At 39.2% G+C, this 12,247-nt stretch overlaps 1 protein-coding gene across 1 annotated transcript in view; it reads right to left on the bottom strand.

Moving 5' to 3' along the window:
- Positions 1 to 244: 244 nt before the first annotated feature.
- Positions 245 to 12,247, bottom strand: part of fam135b (family with sequence similarity 135 member B) — a 55,547-nt gene continuing 43,544 nt past the window's right edge. The window contains exons 14-20 of the mRNA XM_088010086.1: positions 11,874 to 12,040; positions 11,689 to 11,780; positions 11,491 to 11,588; positions 8,941 to 9,092; positions 6,901 to 7,011; positions 6,164 to 6,277; positions 245 to 4,737 (exon numbers count right to left, since the gene is read on the bottom strand). Coding sequence (XP_087866212.1) covers positions 4,532 to 4,737; positions 6,164 to 6,277; positions 6,901 to 7,011; positions 8,941 to 9,092; positions 11,491 to 11,588; positions 11,689 to 11,780; positions 11,874 to 12,040 — 940 coding nt within the window. The 3' untranslated portion in view covers positions 245 to 4,531. The remainder of the gene's footprint in view (positions 4,738 to 6,163; positions 6,278 to 6,900; positions 7,012 to 8,940; positions 9,093 to 11,490; positions 11,589 to 11,688; positions 11,781 to 11,873; positions 12,041 to 12,247) is intronic.

Below are 12,247 nucleotides of genomic sequence, written 5' to 3'. Positions count from 1 at the left end.
TGCCAGAGACAGGAACATCGATTTTCCCATGATGCCACACTAGCAAGCCATCTGAGATGTGTACAAGCCAGACAAGAAAGACCTCAGATGTTGTTACGTAGCCATTCACATATTAAAAGGTAATTAATTATTGGCTAGCTAAATTTTTTTATTTACCATCACTTGTGGTAATTTTGCTCAAAATTGCAGAATTACATGCGCTAAATTTAAAGGGAAGTTAAATGAAGACTCAGGAAGGCAAAAATAAACGGAATGCAAAAGGAATACTTTTTATTTCTAACTTCATTGGATAGTACTATGATATATATACATATATATAGTATTTTTAATTTGTTACATAGAACACAAGCTACTTCAGAGTACATACAGTATGGTCAGCAACATATAAAAATATTTCAGTAATATTGGCACAGATGTAGTACTAGTTAATGTACTATACATGTATGTAAGTAAGAAGAAATCAATGGAAGTTCCTCACAGTGACTTCAAACTTTTTTACATTCAGTTCAAACACAGGAAAGGTAGCTGAGCAACGGTGTAGAGAACACTTCTGTCACATAAATAATTCACGCACTCCAGTAAAGGGCAATTGAATACAGAGAGGTTCAAGTCACATAGTTCTGAAGGTTGACAGAGAAACTAAAAAGGATGAATTGGGTTTGGGGAACACCTCAAAACGCACCATTAGCAACATCAGTTCACTCTTTTACAGCTACTGGGCTGTACGTGGCAAACGCTGTTTTCCACTGTGTGATCAGACTTCAAAACTATCTAAATGTGATTTTGTAACTCTTGCAACAATTTACCCTTCCGACAGAGCAGAAAACTGTTTTGTAGCTAACTTTGAAGGGCACACTCAACCGTTTTTTTCTCTGGATTTATTCTTAGTGGCCAAACGCAGGCTCAAGCCTCATCCAGAGAAAGCGTGTGTATCGGGGTGTGTGAGTAGCAAAACGAGGCATGGCAGCTTTGCGTTGTGGCGTTTTGAAAATGCTTCAAAACTACGGCCAGGTGACTGGAGTCACCAGCTGCATTTCTATTAACCGTAAAATTGTGTAAATTGAAATTACGGAAATAAATGTGCTCAATGGAATCATGCCAATTCAGTAAAACTTGTGTTCCTCAAAACGTTTTTGCACTAAGATGAGATGTTTTGTTTCGGTTGTATCAAAATTTTTCGGATCCCACGAATCACATGATCAACAACCAGATGTTACAAAGATAATGACAGAACAGAGGACGAGGATGATGCGGTTTTTTTTTCTTCAGACATTCATGTCATTATGCAACATACGACTACAATTTCCCCAAAACGCCTCAGACGTAGCTGCTCCCAAGTAGGCGGGGCTTCTTAGTCCAACACCTGATTAAGATGCCAACGTCTCCTCTGATTGGCTGATCGATGACGAGCGCTGAATTATGAATACATCTCATGTAAACGTTTACATCTGTCGCTGCCATGATTTTTGAAAACTTGTTGTGTGAACATGTGTGATTTTGATTTGATTTATTATTTAATAGAAAAGCCAATTGCGAAATTGTGTTTTTTCGACATTAGCAGAAAATAGACAAAGATTTGCGCACATTTGTAACAGAAACACAGCTAGTGACTATCACTGCTTACAATGTAACAGCTTCCCCAACAAAAAAAAGCACTTTGTCAAGTTATCAGTTGTTCTGCAAGACAGCGAACAGATGAGACCAGACTTTACCTCTCACGATAAGCACACGACACGACCTTCAGAACAAAAGAAGCAAGTGCAATCTTCTAACAGTAACCACACACACACACGAAAAGCTGTTTGTATTCTTTTAAAGCTAGTAGAGGTTGATTCAAGGTTGTCAATAAAGTGCACTTGCCAACAAACCAGTGCAAAGGTTAAAATATATCTCTCTGTATGTACATAAATACATTACGCAGCAGATCCATGTCACGCAGCGCTGCTGGGTCTGAAATGCCTAATGAAACGTTTCCAGCTTCAGAAAATGTAAACACAATACGATGGATATGTTGATAAACGGGGGTTTTCACAAAACTGCTTGAAAACCACATCATGCAGTGTGCATGTAGCAAAGAAATAAAAAAAAATCTCTCATTATGCTGATGACATTTTGATATGCATCATGATGATTTAGAAAACAACATAGGTAAATCATGGCAGTTCATTCAAAATCATTTAAATTTCCTGAAAAATGAAAGCAATGAAACGCTAATCTACCCTTATTAGAAACTTGTGGACGTCAAATGAGGATTTTAATTGAGACATTAAAAAATGTCTCATTAGGAAAATGATGGCTATTAAACCATAATGTTGTAGTAATTAGTCATGTTTCTTTCTCTCGTTATATAAGCTTGATTATATTAGTGAGCCTGTTTACTGCCTGTTTGTCTCATAACTAATAGAGATCCTTCACAATAAGTTGATCTAATAGCTTGGGGTAGTCATGCCTCTACAAATAATTGGACTAAATAATCAGCTCAACTGTCTGACCGAGCCTCAGTAGCTACCAGATGGACAAAATCATTTAGATAAATACTGCAAGAGTAAATGCACCAAGCAGCATATTTTTGATAAAAGTATTTCAGAACCAAACCAAAAAACTTACAAAAGTTTTTCAAATTTTAGTTTTTTAAGTGAAGCCACCAGCATGTTGATCATAGTGAATCTTATGGCGCCGTATTAGGGTCAATGTGGATACATACATTTCTGTATGAAAAAAACAATTTTTTATTTTTTTTTTAGAAAAAAAACGACATTAATGAGTTTAAAAGTCAAACATTTTCAAACATAGAAAGTTTTAGGCTTTTGAACATCCATTATTTTTTTTTCTAGAAAATGTCTGAGATTCACTTCCAAATTTCTGAGATTTTTTGGCGGAAACTTACTCATTTTTACCTACACTGACGCTAATATGTTGTCATTGAACCTAGCTAAAGATAACATATTGGCTGGTCGGAAAAATGTAATAATTTAGAATTTTACATGAAAACACTTTCCGGGCTAACAAGGAACACCTAGTGGGTGGCAGACTCTAATGCTATGTCCTGACACTTGGATTGTACCCAGCCTTCTTTGTAGAAACGTGTCTCTAGACTGTTTGCCCTATGACTAAAGGGATTGTCCTGTTTTTCTGTTGTTTGTGGAGGTTTCTGTACAAAAAGCAAGTGGTTCAAGCTAAACCCAAAGCTGCAGGTTAGAATCTGAAAGTCGGTTTGTTTTTACACGCATATTATTAATATAAACACAGAGGGAACATTTATTGTAAAATGTTACGCTTTCCAAACGGCCTAAAAGTCACACTTATGAGGGCCACACCTGTTGTTAGAGTTGTACAGTAACACAGAATTTAATATAGCACTAAAATACTTTTAGAATGCGGCCTCTTCAGATTTAATACTCCTTCATGTATTAACCTGTAGCTAATATTTTTTCTCATCTAGAATTCTTGAAGTAATCTGACAGATGCATTCAATCTGTGTTATGGACGTCAGTTTGTTCATGTCGATGACAAACCGTCCACACGCACCAGGATTCTAAAATGTTGAGTGTAAACACCTGCACACCATCGCTAGATGATGATGTCGTTAAGCAAGGATGTCATCATCTAGCCAAACCTGGAAACTTTGCTATTAGATTTAGTATTATTTTACACCCTTATAGTTTTGTTTTAAACATTTTTAAATGGGCAGATATTTATACATGTGAGAAAGGTTACTAGCACTTTGTTGTTGGTGCTTAGTGTTTTCAGTAGCTTTGTTGGCTGCTGTGGGGTTTGATCAATTTGCTGATTGGAAAATGTAAAAGTCTTTAGAAACATAAAATAACTCACTTTTTGCTTAACATTTAGACAACTGAGCTAAAAGGCTATGAATGAAGTCAATTTTCAGCTACAGCCTGTTCCACCTCTCCCCACATGGGACAACATCAATGGAGCTCACACAAAGACACGGACGTTCACATTTAAAAGTACTTACACTGTAGATACGTAAAAATAAATAATTTTAAACAATATATCTCTTTTGTATAAAGGAAGAGCTGTTTCCTGTACAACAATATACTCCATGTACAATCATAGGGTTAAACACCGCACATCTATTGCATTAGTTCTACAGACGGTGTGAAGAACAACATCGGTGTGGCTCTTACCGAAAGAATTCATCAACCAGCAAACGCAGAATGTTTTAAATGAGGTCTAAAGGGAGAGCAGGGAACGGCGTTTGCTTCTGCTTGTGTTTCTGGCTGAGAGCGTAACATAAGGCAGACAAAACATCCTCCGTTTTTCTCTTTATCGCCCTCAGATGTTTCGTGTTGGGTAGCTACACATCACACTCATCTGAGTTTTCAAAAGGAACAGTCAATACACACTAATTCTTTTAGGACGATGGCTAACGAGGCTAAAAGGTAGGATTTACAGGTCGGACCTTTTTTTTTTCTTTTTTTTTTTTACATTCGTAACATGGACTGTACAGAGTAATGAGAAAACGTAGACTCTCCACTCTCGGTTCTGGTAAGCTGTGGTTCCACTGCCTCTATTTGAAGTAGTTGAGCCCCGCCACCAGGAAGAATTTCTCCAGGAAGAGCTCAGAGTCCAGGACGGCGATGTGGGCAGCGCGGCCGATCAGCGTGTTGGCCGTGTTTGGCAGGGCGTGGAACACGTTCTGCCGGATCAGGTGGCACTCCTTGGCCTCCACCACCGGCTGCAGGAGGTTGTTGATCATCTCGGTGTAAACGGGCCCTTCAGGACAAAATGAGGGAAGATGCAGTGAGACAACATGAAATTGTCTTAAAAAAAAGTGTGTTATGGACTAAATTGTAATTTTTTTGTGAAAAGTAAATCACACTAGCCCGGTTTATAAATTCTAGTTTGTTTGTCTAGAAAGTCCGGTTCGCTTAGGGAGGTGTGAATGTGTCATCGAACTCTGATACAGACCAAGAAAAGCAAATTCTAGTCTGAAAGAACCTCGGTCTTGGTTCGGTTGAAATTAACTCTGGTGAGATTTGAATGCATATGTGAAAGCAGGAAGCATTCTGGGTAATGTGTGTGTCTAGCCTGGCCAGGGCCTTCATGTGCTTTTCTATTGTCTTCATATCTCGCTTGCAGCTCAGTCTTAGTTTTCTCTCTTTGACTTGGATTCCTCCAGTAGAATTTATTCTTTTTTTCTTTTCTTTTTAAAGATCTTGACAGGTGCAAGACAGAAAAAAGTGAGTTGTGAGGGGGGGAGACATGCAGCACAGGTCATTAGGTCGGGACGCAAACCAGTGACAGCCACGACAAGGGTCTCCATGCATGGGTCAGCTTTACCCCTGCACGACCGCCACGCCCCTTCTGGTAAAATCTCTAATGGGCCAATCAGAGAACAGAAAGAAGTTGTGAACAACGAAGTGGATTTTCTGTTTTGTCTGTCTGTAGTTTTAGTGATGGCAATAGAGGAAGTGAAGGAAGCCTTTCAGTCTGTGTTGGCCACGCCTCCAAATTAACATCAACAGCCGACTGGTTCGGCTCAGCACTTCTCTCTGCAGGAGAGGACGGCTGTTTACAGGCAATTTCAGGTAAGTAACGGTAATTTTCCAGTAATGAACCAGTTCAGTGCTTCGTAGCATTGAACTGGTTCATTACATATGTCATGGACAAACATCAGGGATTGGGTCAAATTTAAACCTTCAACAAGGTCCAAGCCTCCGCCGAGAACCTGAACCCTCTGGACGAAGCAAACAGCGTAAAACGGGCCGATTTTTTTTTTTTTTTTTTTGCATGTCTAGTGCCAGTGAGAGAAACGGCTCATGGTCTTTCACCAAAGACTAAAGAGAGATCCTACAAGCACAAAGATCTGACACCACTCCATTTTTGTTTTCATTTCATGCACTCTGTGTCGTCTTCAGACATTTCCTTCAAAACTACCTTCTTGAAATGTTTTATTTTTGGTTTAAAGTGTTTGGCCCAAGATACAATTATGGATTTATAACCCTATGTTACCAAAATTAGACAAAATGACAACATGTTTGTAATTTTTCCTCTGGTGTTCCTAAGGTGCCCTTCTTTTCCACTTGAGGAGCTGACCCCTCAAAATGTCAGCACCCACCACAGAGCAGCAGAATATCATAAAAGACACAACCTTTGATAATTCAAGTTTTTGGAATCCCCCAAAATCTACACTTCTAACCTGTGGTCCTGTCTTTCAGGGCAGTCGTGCACATCTCTATCCTGGCTGAGTGGAACGGGACGTATCGGTCCTGTGGAGACGCCACCAACACCACATTCTTGAAGTACTGCAGCCCTAAAAGCCCAACAAAAAAACAAAATAAAAAAAAACAAAAAACAAAACAAAACAAACTGAATGAGATTGCTGCTTGTTTGAGAGAGAAAGAGAGCCAGAGACAGGTAAAGAGGGCAGGAGATGGAGGAAGGGGAAGAAATCAGTTGTAAAACACAGAGTACAATCATCAAACACAATGACAGGCTTGATATGATAAAGCTGTGTGTTGTTTTTCTTTTTTTCTTTGGTCTCCTGTTGGCGTGCTTTTAAGAGAGTTCACTGTTGAGTTACCAATGACAGGGTTTTGGATCATTTTGTCAGCCTGCTGCAGCTCTAGTGGAGAAGTGAAAGAGAGGGGAGCAGAGGGGGGAGGGGGGTTTCAGGCTTATCTTCTTCATGCCTGTGTGACAAACGGCTGCTTTGTTCCACGCTCACAGTAGGGAGGCCTCTCACAGTTCGCTGGTGAAGGGTTTGCGTGTGTGTGTGTGTGTGTGTGTGTGTGTGACCAAGCTGACACACGGAAATTTGACAAACAAAAAAGATGAGATGACAACTTTTTTTCCATGAATATTTGAACAGAGGGCCTTTCAAGTGGCAGGCTGTAAAGCGGGGCCGTCGGCTCGCTGCCTTTGTTCACGCCGTACCTGGTTTCTGACTCAGGAGGTAGAGGAAGGTTTTCCGCGGATCGACGTGATCTCTGAAGGTGAGCTGCAGCAAGGATCCCGACTTCTTCAGCTTCTGCATTAACCACAGACCTAAGAAACACACACACACACAAACACACAGAAAAAAAGTTGGGGGAAAATCACTTTGCAATGTAAGAAATGACAAAATGTCAAACTTATGCAATATCTAGGTATTTCCATTTTGTGTGTACATGAGTATGATTGACAGTGCTAAGACCCTCTCCCTGGCTCTGATTGGTTGTTTCTGACCACAGGTTGGAGGCCGAGGATCTTAGTTTTTTTTACAGATTACATGTTTCATGATGATGGTACTGTCAGAACATAGTGACAGTTTTAGTAGCAAATATGTAAAATAGTAAATAAATCATTTTTAGAAAAGTTGCCTACTACAGCTTTAAGAAGACGAACATTGGTATGTGCAATATATCAATGCATATACCATTGGTACATTGGTATATTCCCATTGGTACCAATGGTACCGGGAAAGAAAAGTTGTTTTCTGTCCTGGAACAGATTAAATTCAGCTAAAAGTGAACCAAATTTATTCAGAAACTTGGAAAAGTCAAAAATGGTTTGTATACAAGCACTAGAGCTATCCGGTCTGGAAAATGATGCACTTTTAAATGTGATTCTATTGCTAAATATTGAGATGTTTCCATTATCCCATACTGTCCAAACTGTTGTTTCTTCCAGTAAACCAAATCTCTACCGTTCTCTCACCAGTTTAACAAACATGTCAGGTTTGAACATGTGAGCAGTTAGAGTTCACCCAACTGGATAAATGATATCAATACTGCGTCCAATCAGACCGAAGCAATTATGGTATTACCATGACGATTCCAATACCATCCATTTATTGTGACAGTGAATGAACTTATGAAACCTTATACGTTTTTGTTGTTTTTTTTAACCGTATTGGTCAAAAACAATAAATGTGATACATTTTGTCCATATGTATGATTGAGAAGAAGACAAACAGGTGATCTCATGAAGACAAAGTGTTTGTCCAACCATCAGTCGATCATTAATGAAGGAACATCTTGTGACGGATTTGGTTTGTTCTGCTGTAAACAGGTGGTCACATAAAAGGTTAGTACACATAAAATATCCTCAACGGCACCATTAAGCAGATTTATGTGCTTTTTCAAAACATCTTGGTTCAGCAACTCTCTGCAGTTAAGTTAGACTCGCATCTACTTCTCAAGGTCCAGCTATACATCTAAGTCATCAAAAACACGACTTCCTGTGAAAAAAAAAGACGTTTTAGATTGGTCTTAGAGTCGAGAAAGCAATCAATCAGAAAACCAGAGTTCATCCAGGGCTGGTCGAGGCAAAAGTTAGCTTGGAAAACTCCAAAAAGCCTCCCAAGAGTGCAATTTTCTGATCTTATGTGAATTTTTTTGGTTTCTTTATGATGCCACATAAGGAGGAGTTTCTGTTCGAGATGTTGCCTCAGGTGAACCTGTTTAACTCACGTGATGTGAATTTTAATGAACACAGAAGGTTACTTTAAACATCTGGGTGATTTTAAGCTGATTAAAGTGTATGTCAACTTCTGAATTAGAAAAAAAATTATATAAAATTTATTTTTTTACCAGTAATATATTGTGGCATTTAGCGAACAAATGTAATTTTGATAATCTGATCTTACCACTTGGTAAGTATTCTGGTCTAGTTAGCAACCTTGAAATAAGAGAAAACTTAAGTAACTTAACTTAACGAGCTTGTCAGAAGTCAATATTTCCTTTAATATTGTCAAAAAAGTGGTACATTAATTTATAAAAAAAAATTGAATAATGATTATTGTAAGTACAATAATCTGCGAGTGGAATTAGTATTTGTTATCAATATTAAGAAATTATTTATTGAAAACAAGCTATGTCTTTCTAAAACGTTACTTGTGAATTGATTTAGTCTTATTTATTGCACTAAGATGTTTTCACCAGAATCTAGACCAAAAATACTTAGTAAGATTATGTGTTTAAGCAGGGAACTGACCTGTGCTGACCAAGGCGCTGTTGTTGTACAGCGTTCCCAGGTGTGGGCCGGACAGAGAGAGGAAGGTGTGCAGCCTGGGCAGGTAGCAGCGGAAGCGAGGCCTGGTCAGCACCGACCGGATGATGACGTTGCCCAGGGAATGGCCGATGAAGCTGCAAGGAAAAGTTGCTTGGTCAAAAGTTTACTCAAGTTTTGAAGTACTGAAGTACTTACTTTTGAAATACTTAAGTATTCAAAGGTGGAAATAAAACCACCTGAAGTATTCATATATATATAAAAAAAAGGTCTAGACCACCTGTGAAAACTTCAGCATAGAAATGCAATAAAAAAAAAGATAGCTATTTTTATTATTCAAGAAAAGAAAAAAAAACATTGCCCCGAAAAAAAGATACAGGAGAGATGTGTTTTCCTCCACACAAACAGCAACACTGGTAGATAATAGTAATGACATAGCATAGCATGTGGCCAAATGCGTTTCAGTAAAAAAAAAAAAAAAAAAAAAAAAACAGCAACAAAGCTATGCTACGACAATTGTAGATAAAAAAAATGGAGTAAGTTTTCTCCTAAAAGTTATAAAATCTTTAGATCAATTTCTGAATCTCTGACAAAAACTCTGAAATCTCCAGGTTTTTTTGTTTTTGTTTTCTGATTTACTCCTCCGTTTATCTAGTGGCCCCTGGTATGCTGAGCCAAAAGGAACGAGTAACAAAACGCTTCCTAGAAACCTGAAAGTGCAGTATTCATCTGTGACATGTAGCGGAGGGAAAGTCAAGTTCCCCTAAAAATGAATACTCCAGTAAAGATACTCAAAAATGTAGGTACTATAGAGCTCAAGTAAACCGTCCGCCACTGCCTCAGCGGCGTTATAGGATTTATTTTCCGCAGCTGCACTTTTACGAGTCGGTTTTTCACGTTTAGCCGCAGCGCTGGAAAATAAATCCCCTGACGGCGCTGACCCGCGACACCGCCGCAGGAGCTCGACACATCAGCGACTGGTAACGCAGAACGTTCTCAAAGCGACTGACAACTTAACTGAGCTCAGCCAGAGGACATGCGAGCTAACAGCAGCGGGAAGCGTTAGCTTCATCAAGCTGTTTCTGTCGCTTAGTTTAATTACTGTAATGCCGCGGCTCAGCCCGCCGTCCCTCATCAAGACTCTGTCTCTCTCTCTCTCATCTGTCTCCCTGCTAACTGAACACAGAGGTATAACGTTGAAAGAAGCAGATGCTGTTGAGGCAGTCCGCTGCTTTTTGGCTTTGATGCTCGCTCTCAGGAGAATATGTCACAATGAAGGAGAGTTGGAGAAACTTGGGTGGAAACTCGCAACAAAGAAACAAATTGGCACATTGGGGGCAATTAAGTGAGAAGATGAATAGCTTAATTTGATTAGAGCTCGGCAGCAGCGTGCTGCATAGAGGAACGCGGCCTATCACGTGAAAGTCAGAGGCTTATTGGCAACGAATGATAAGAGCTTGTCATCCATTTTCTGTCATTTACTCATGCCGTGTCAATACATTATCATAAATTCAACAATTCTGTTCGTTTTAAGGTCTTGTCGAGAGTCAACGTAAGGACTCTGCTGCCATCTGCTGGACAAACTGTGTGCTGCTGTGGGCTTGGTTAAGTTGTTATCGAGGGAATTTGTCAGTAATGTGGTTTACAGATGCAGTCCTTTGTGGTTGAGCGAAGGGAATATAATAAATGGTTGTTTTATTTTACCAATAAAAATTTGAATAATGCTCTTAAATCTTTACTCTAAAATCCAGGTCAACCAAATACCTTCAGAGTCACCTAAAGACAGATTTCTCTAGCAATTCAGAGTTAATACAAAGTGAGAGCCAGCCTAACACAGGGAAAAAAACATATTTCTCATCCTATGTAGATGACTGAGCAAGGGATGTGAAAGAAGGTAGACTACACTGCAAAAACATAAAACCTTACCAAGTATTTTTGGTTCAGTTTCTAGTGAAAATATCTTAGGACACTTGAAATAAGAGACAAGTAACTTAGAAGTACCTTTTCAGCAAGAATTACGAGCTTGTTTTAAGTCAATAATTTCTTAATGTTGATGAAAAAAGTGCTAGTTCTTTGTCAGATTATTTCACTTATAACAAGACATTTTTCCAGTGTTATAAAAGAAACTCTACCAATGGAACTAGTACTTTTTCATCAATATTAAGAAATTACTGATTGATTAATCAATAATTGTGGATGATGATGATCTCCTATATCAGTTAGTATTAAAACAAATCTGAAAAAGCCTCTGCCTGTAGACACTGTTGCTCTATAACAGCTTTATGAATGTCATGACATGCTAACAGTTTAATATCCACTTAGCATAAACAATATTTCAAAGTAACATGTCCAGGATGACACTACCAGTTTTTGGCAAGAAGTGCTAATCCACCTCATCTGCTTTTGCTGCCCCTTGGAAATAGAAGGTGGTGAGTCTACCACTGAAAAAAATGAATCTTTTTCAGCTTTTTAATTGTAAAAAGTATTTAAAAACCAAATAAAAGACATAATGTTACAGTCCCTTAAGCCACTGACCTTATCCTGCCAATAGTGAGATTGTACAGCTGGATGTGCTGAATGATCTCGTCTAGGAGTCGGTCCGTCATGGTGTCGAAATCTGCAAACGTGTCGGCCTGTGGCAAAAGACACGGCAGAGTAAACCGATCTGCAAATCGGCTTAAGGAGCTTTCACGTGCGACATCTGCTTTGCTTCCTTCATCGTCTAAAACGCACCTGATTCCGTTCAGACATCAGGAAGTCGAGCCTGGATCCCGGCAGGCCCAGTTCAATGAACGTCTTGACCAGTCGGAGGTCCGCGCTGTTGCCTGCGGGGACAGAAATTCAGCTCAGGGACTTGAAGAGGGCTGTCTGCTAGTGAGGTACATGTTCTCAGAAAATTTAGGAGAAATATGTCTCACCGTCAAGACCGTGGACACACACCACGAGATGTATCCCGTCTTCAAACTCCTCGTCGTCCTCCTCAGGAGGGAAGTAGGGCAGATCTGACGCCAGGAGAGGAAGGTCACTGTACAAGCTAGCCTGGAACTTCAACTCTTTCAGAAGCTCCTCTTTGGCTTTGAAGAAACTGGAGAAAAGGGAGATGGCATTTGGTAGGAGGGCATGATTTGATTTATATTAAGGGTGTTTGAAAATATTATTTCAAGTATGTTAAAATCTTGTTTCAACTTTTTACGTAAGACAAAAGGAAAGCTTAAAGAAATTTGCAACTTTGACCACATTGTTTTGAAAAAGTTCCTGCGAAATCAGTAAAATTAGGCTGCAATGATCACAA

Source organism: Poecilia mexicana, unplaced genomic scaffold (genome assembly GCF_051168715.1).
Source record: "Poecilia mexicana isolate PSO_F unplaced genomic scaffold, ASM5116871v1 scaffold_11, whole genome shotgun sequence".
Lineage (NCBI taxonomy): Eukaryota > Metazoa > Chordata > Actinopteri > Cyprinodontiformes > Poeciliidae > Poecilia > Poecilia mexicana.
The sequence above is the reverse complement of the archived record's forward strand: the minus strand, read 5'-3'. Positions and strand labels throughout refer to the sequence as shown.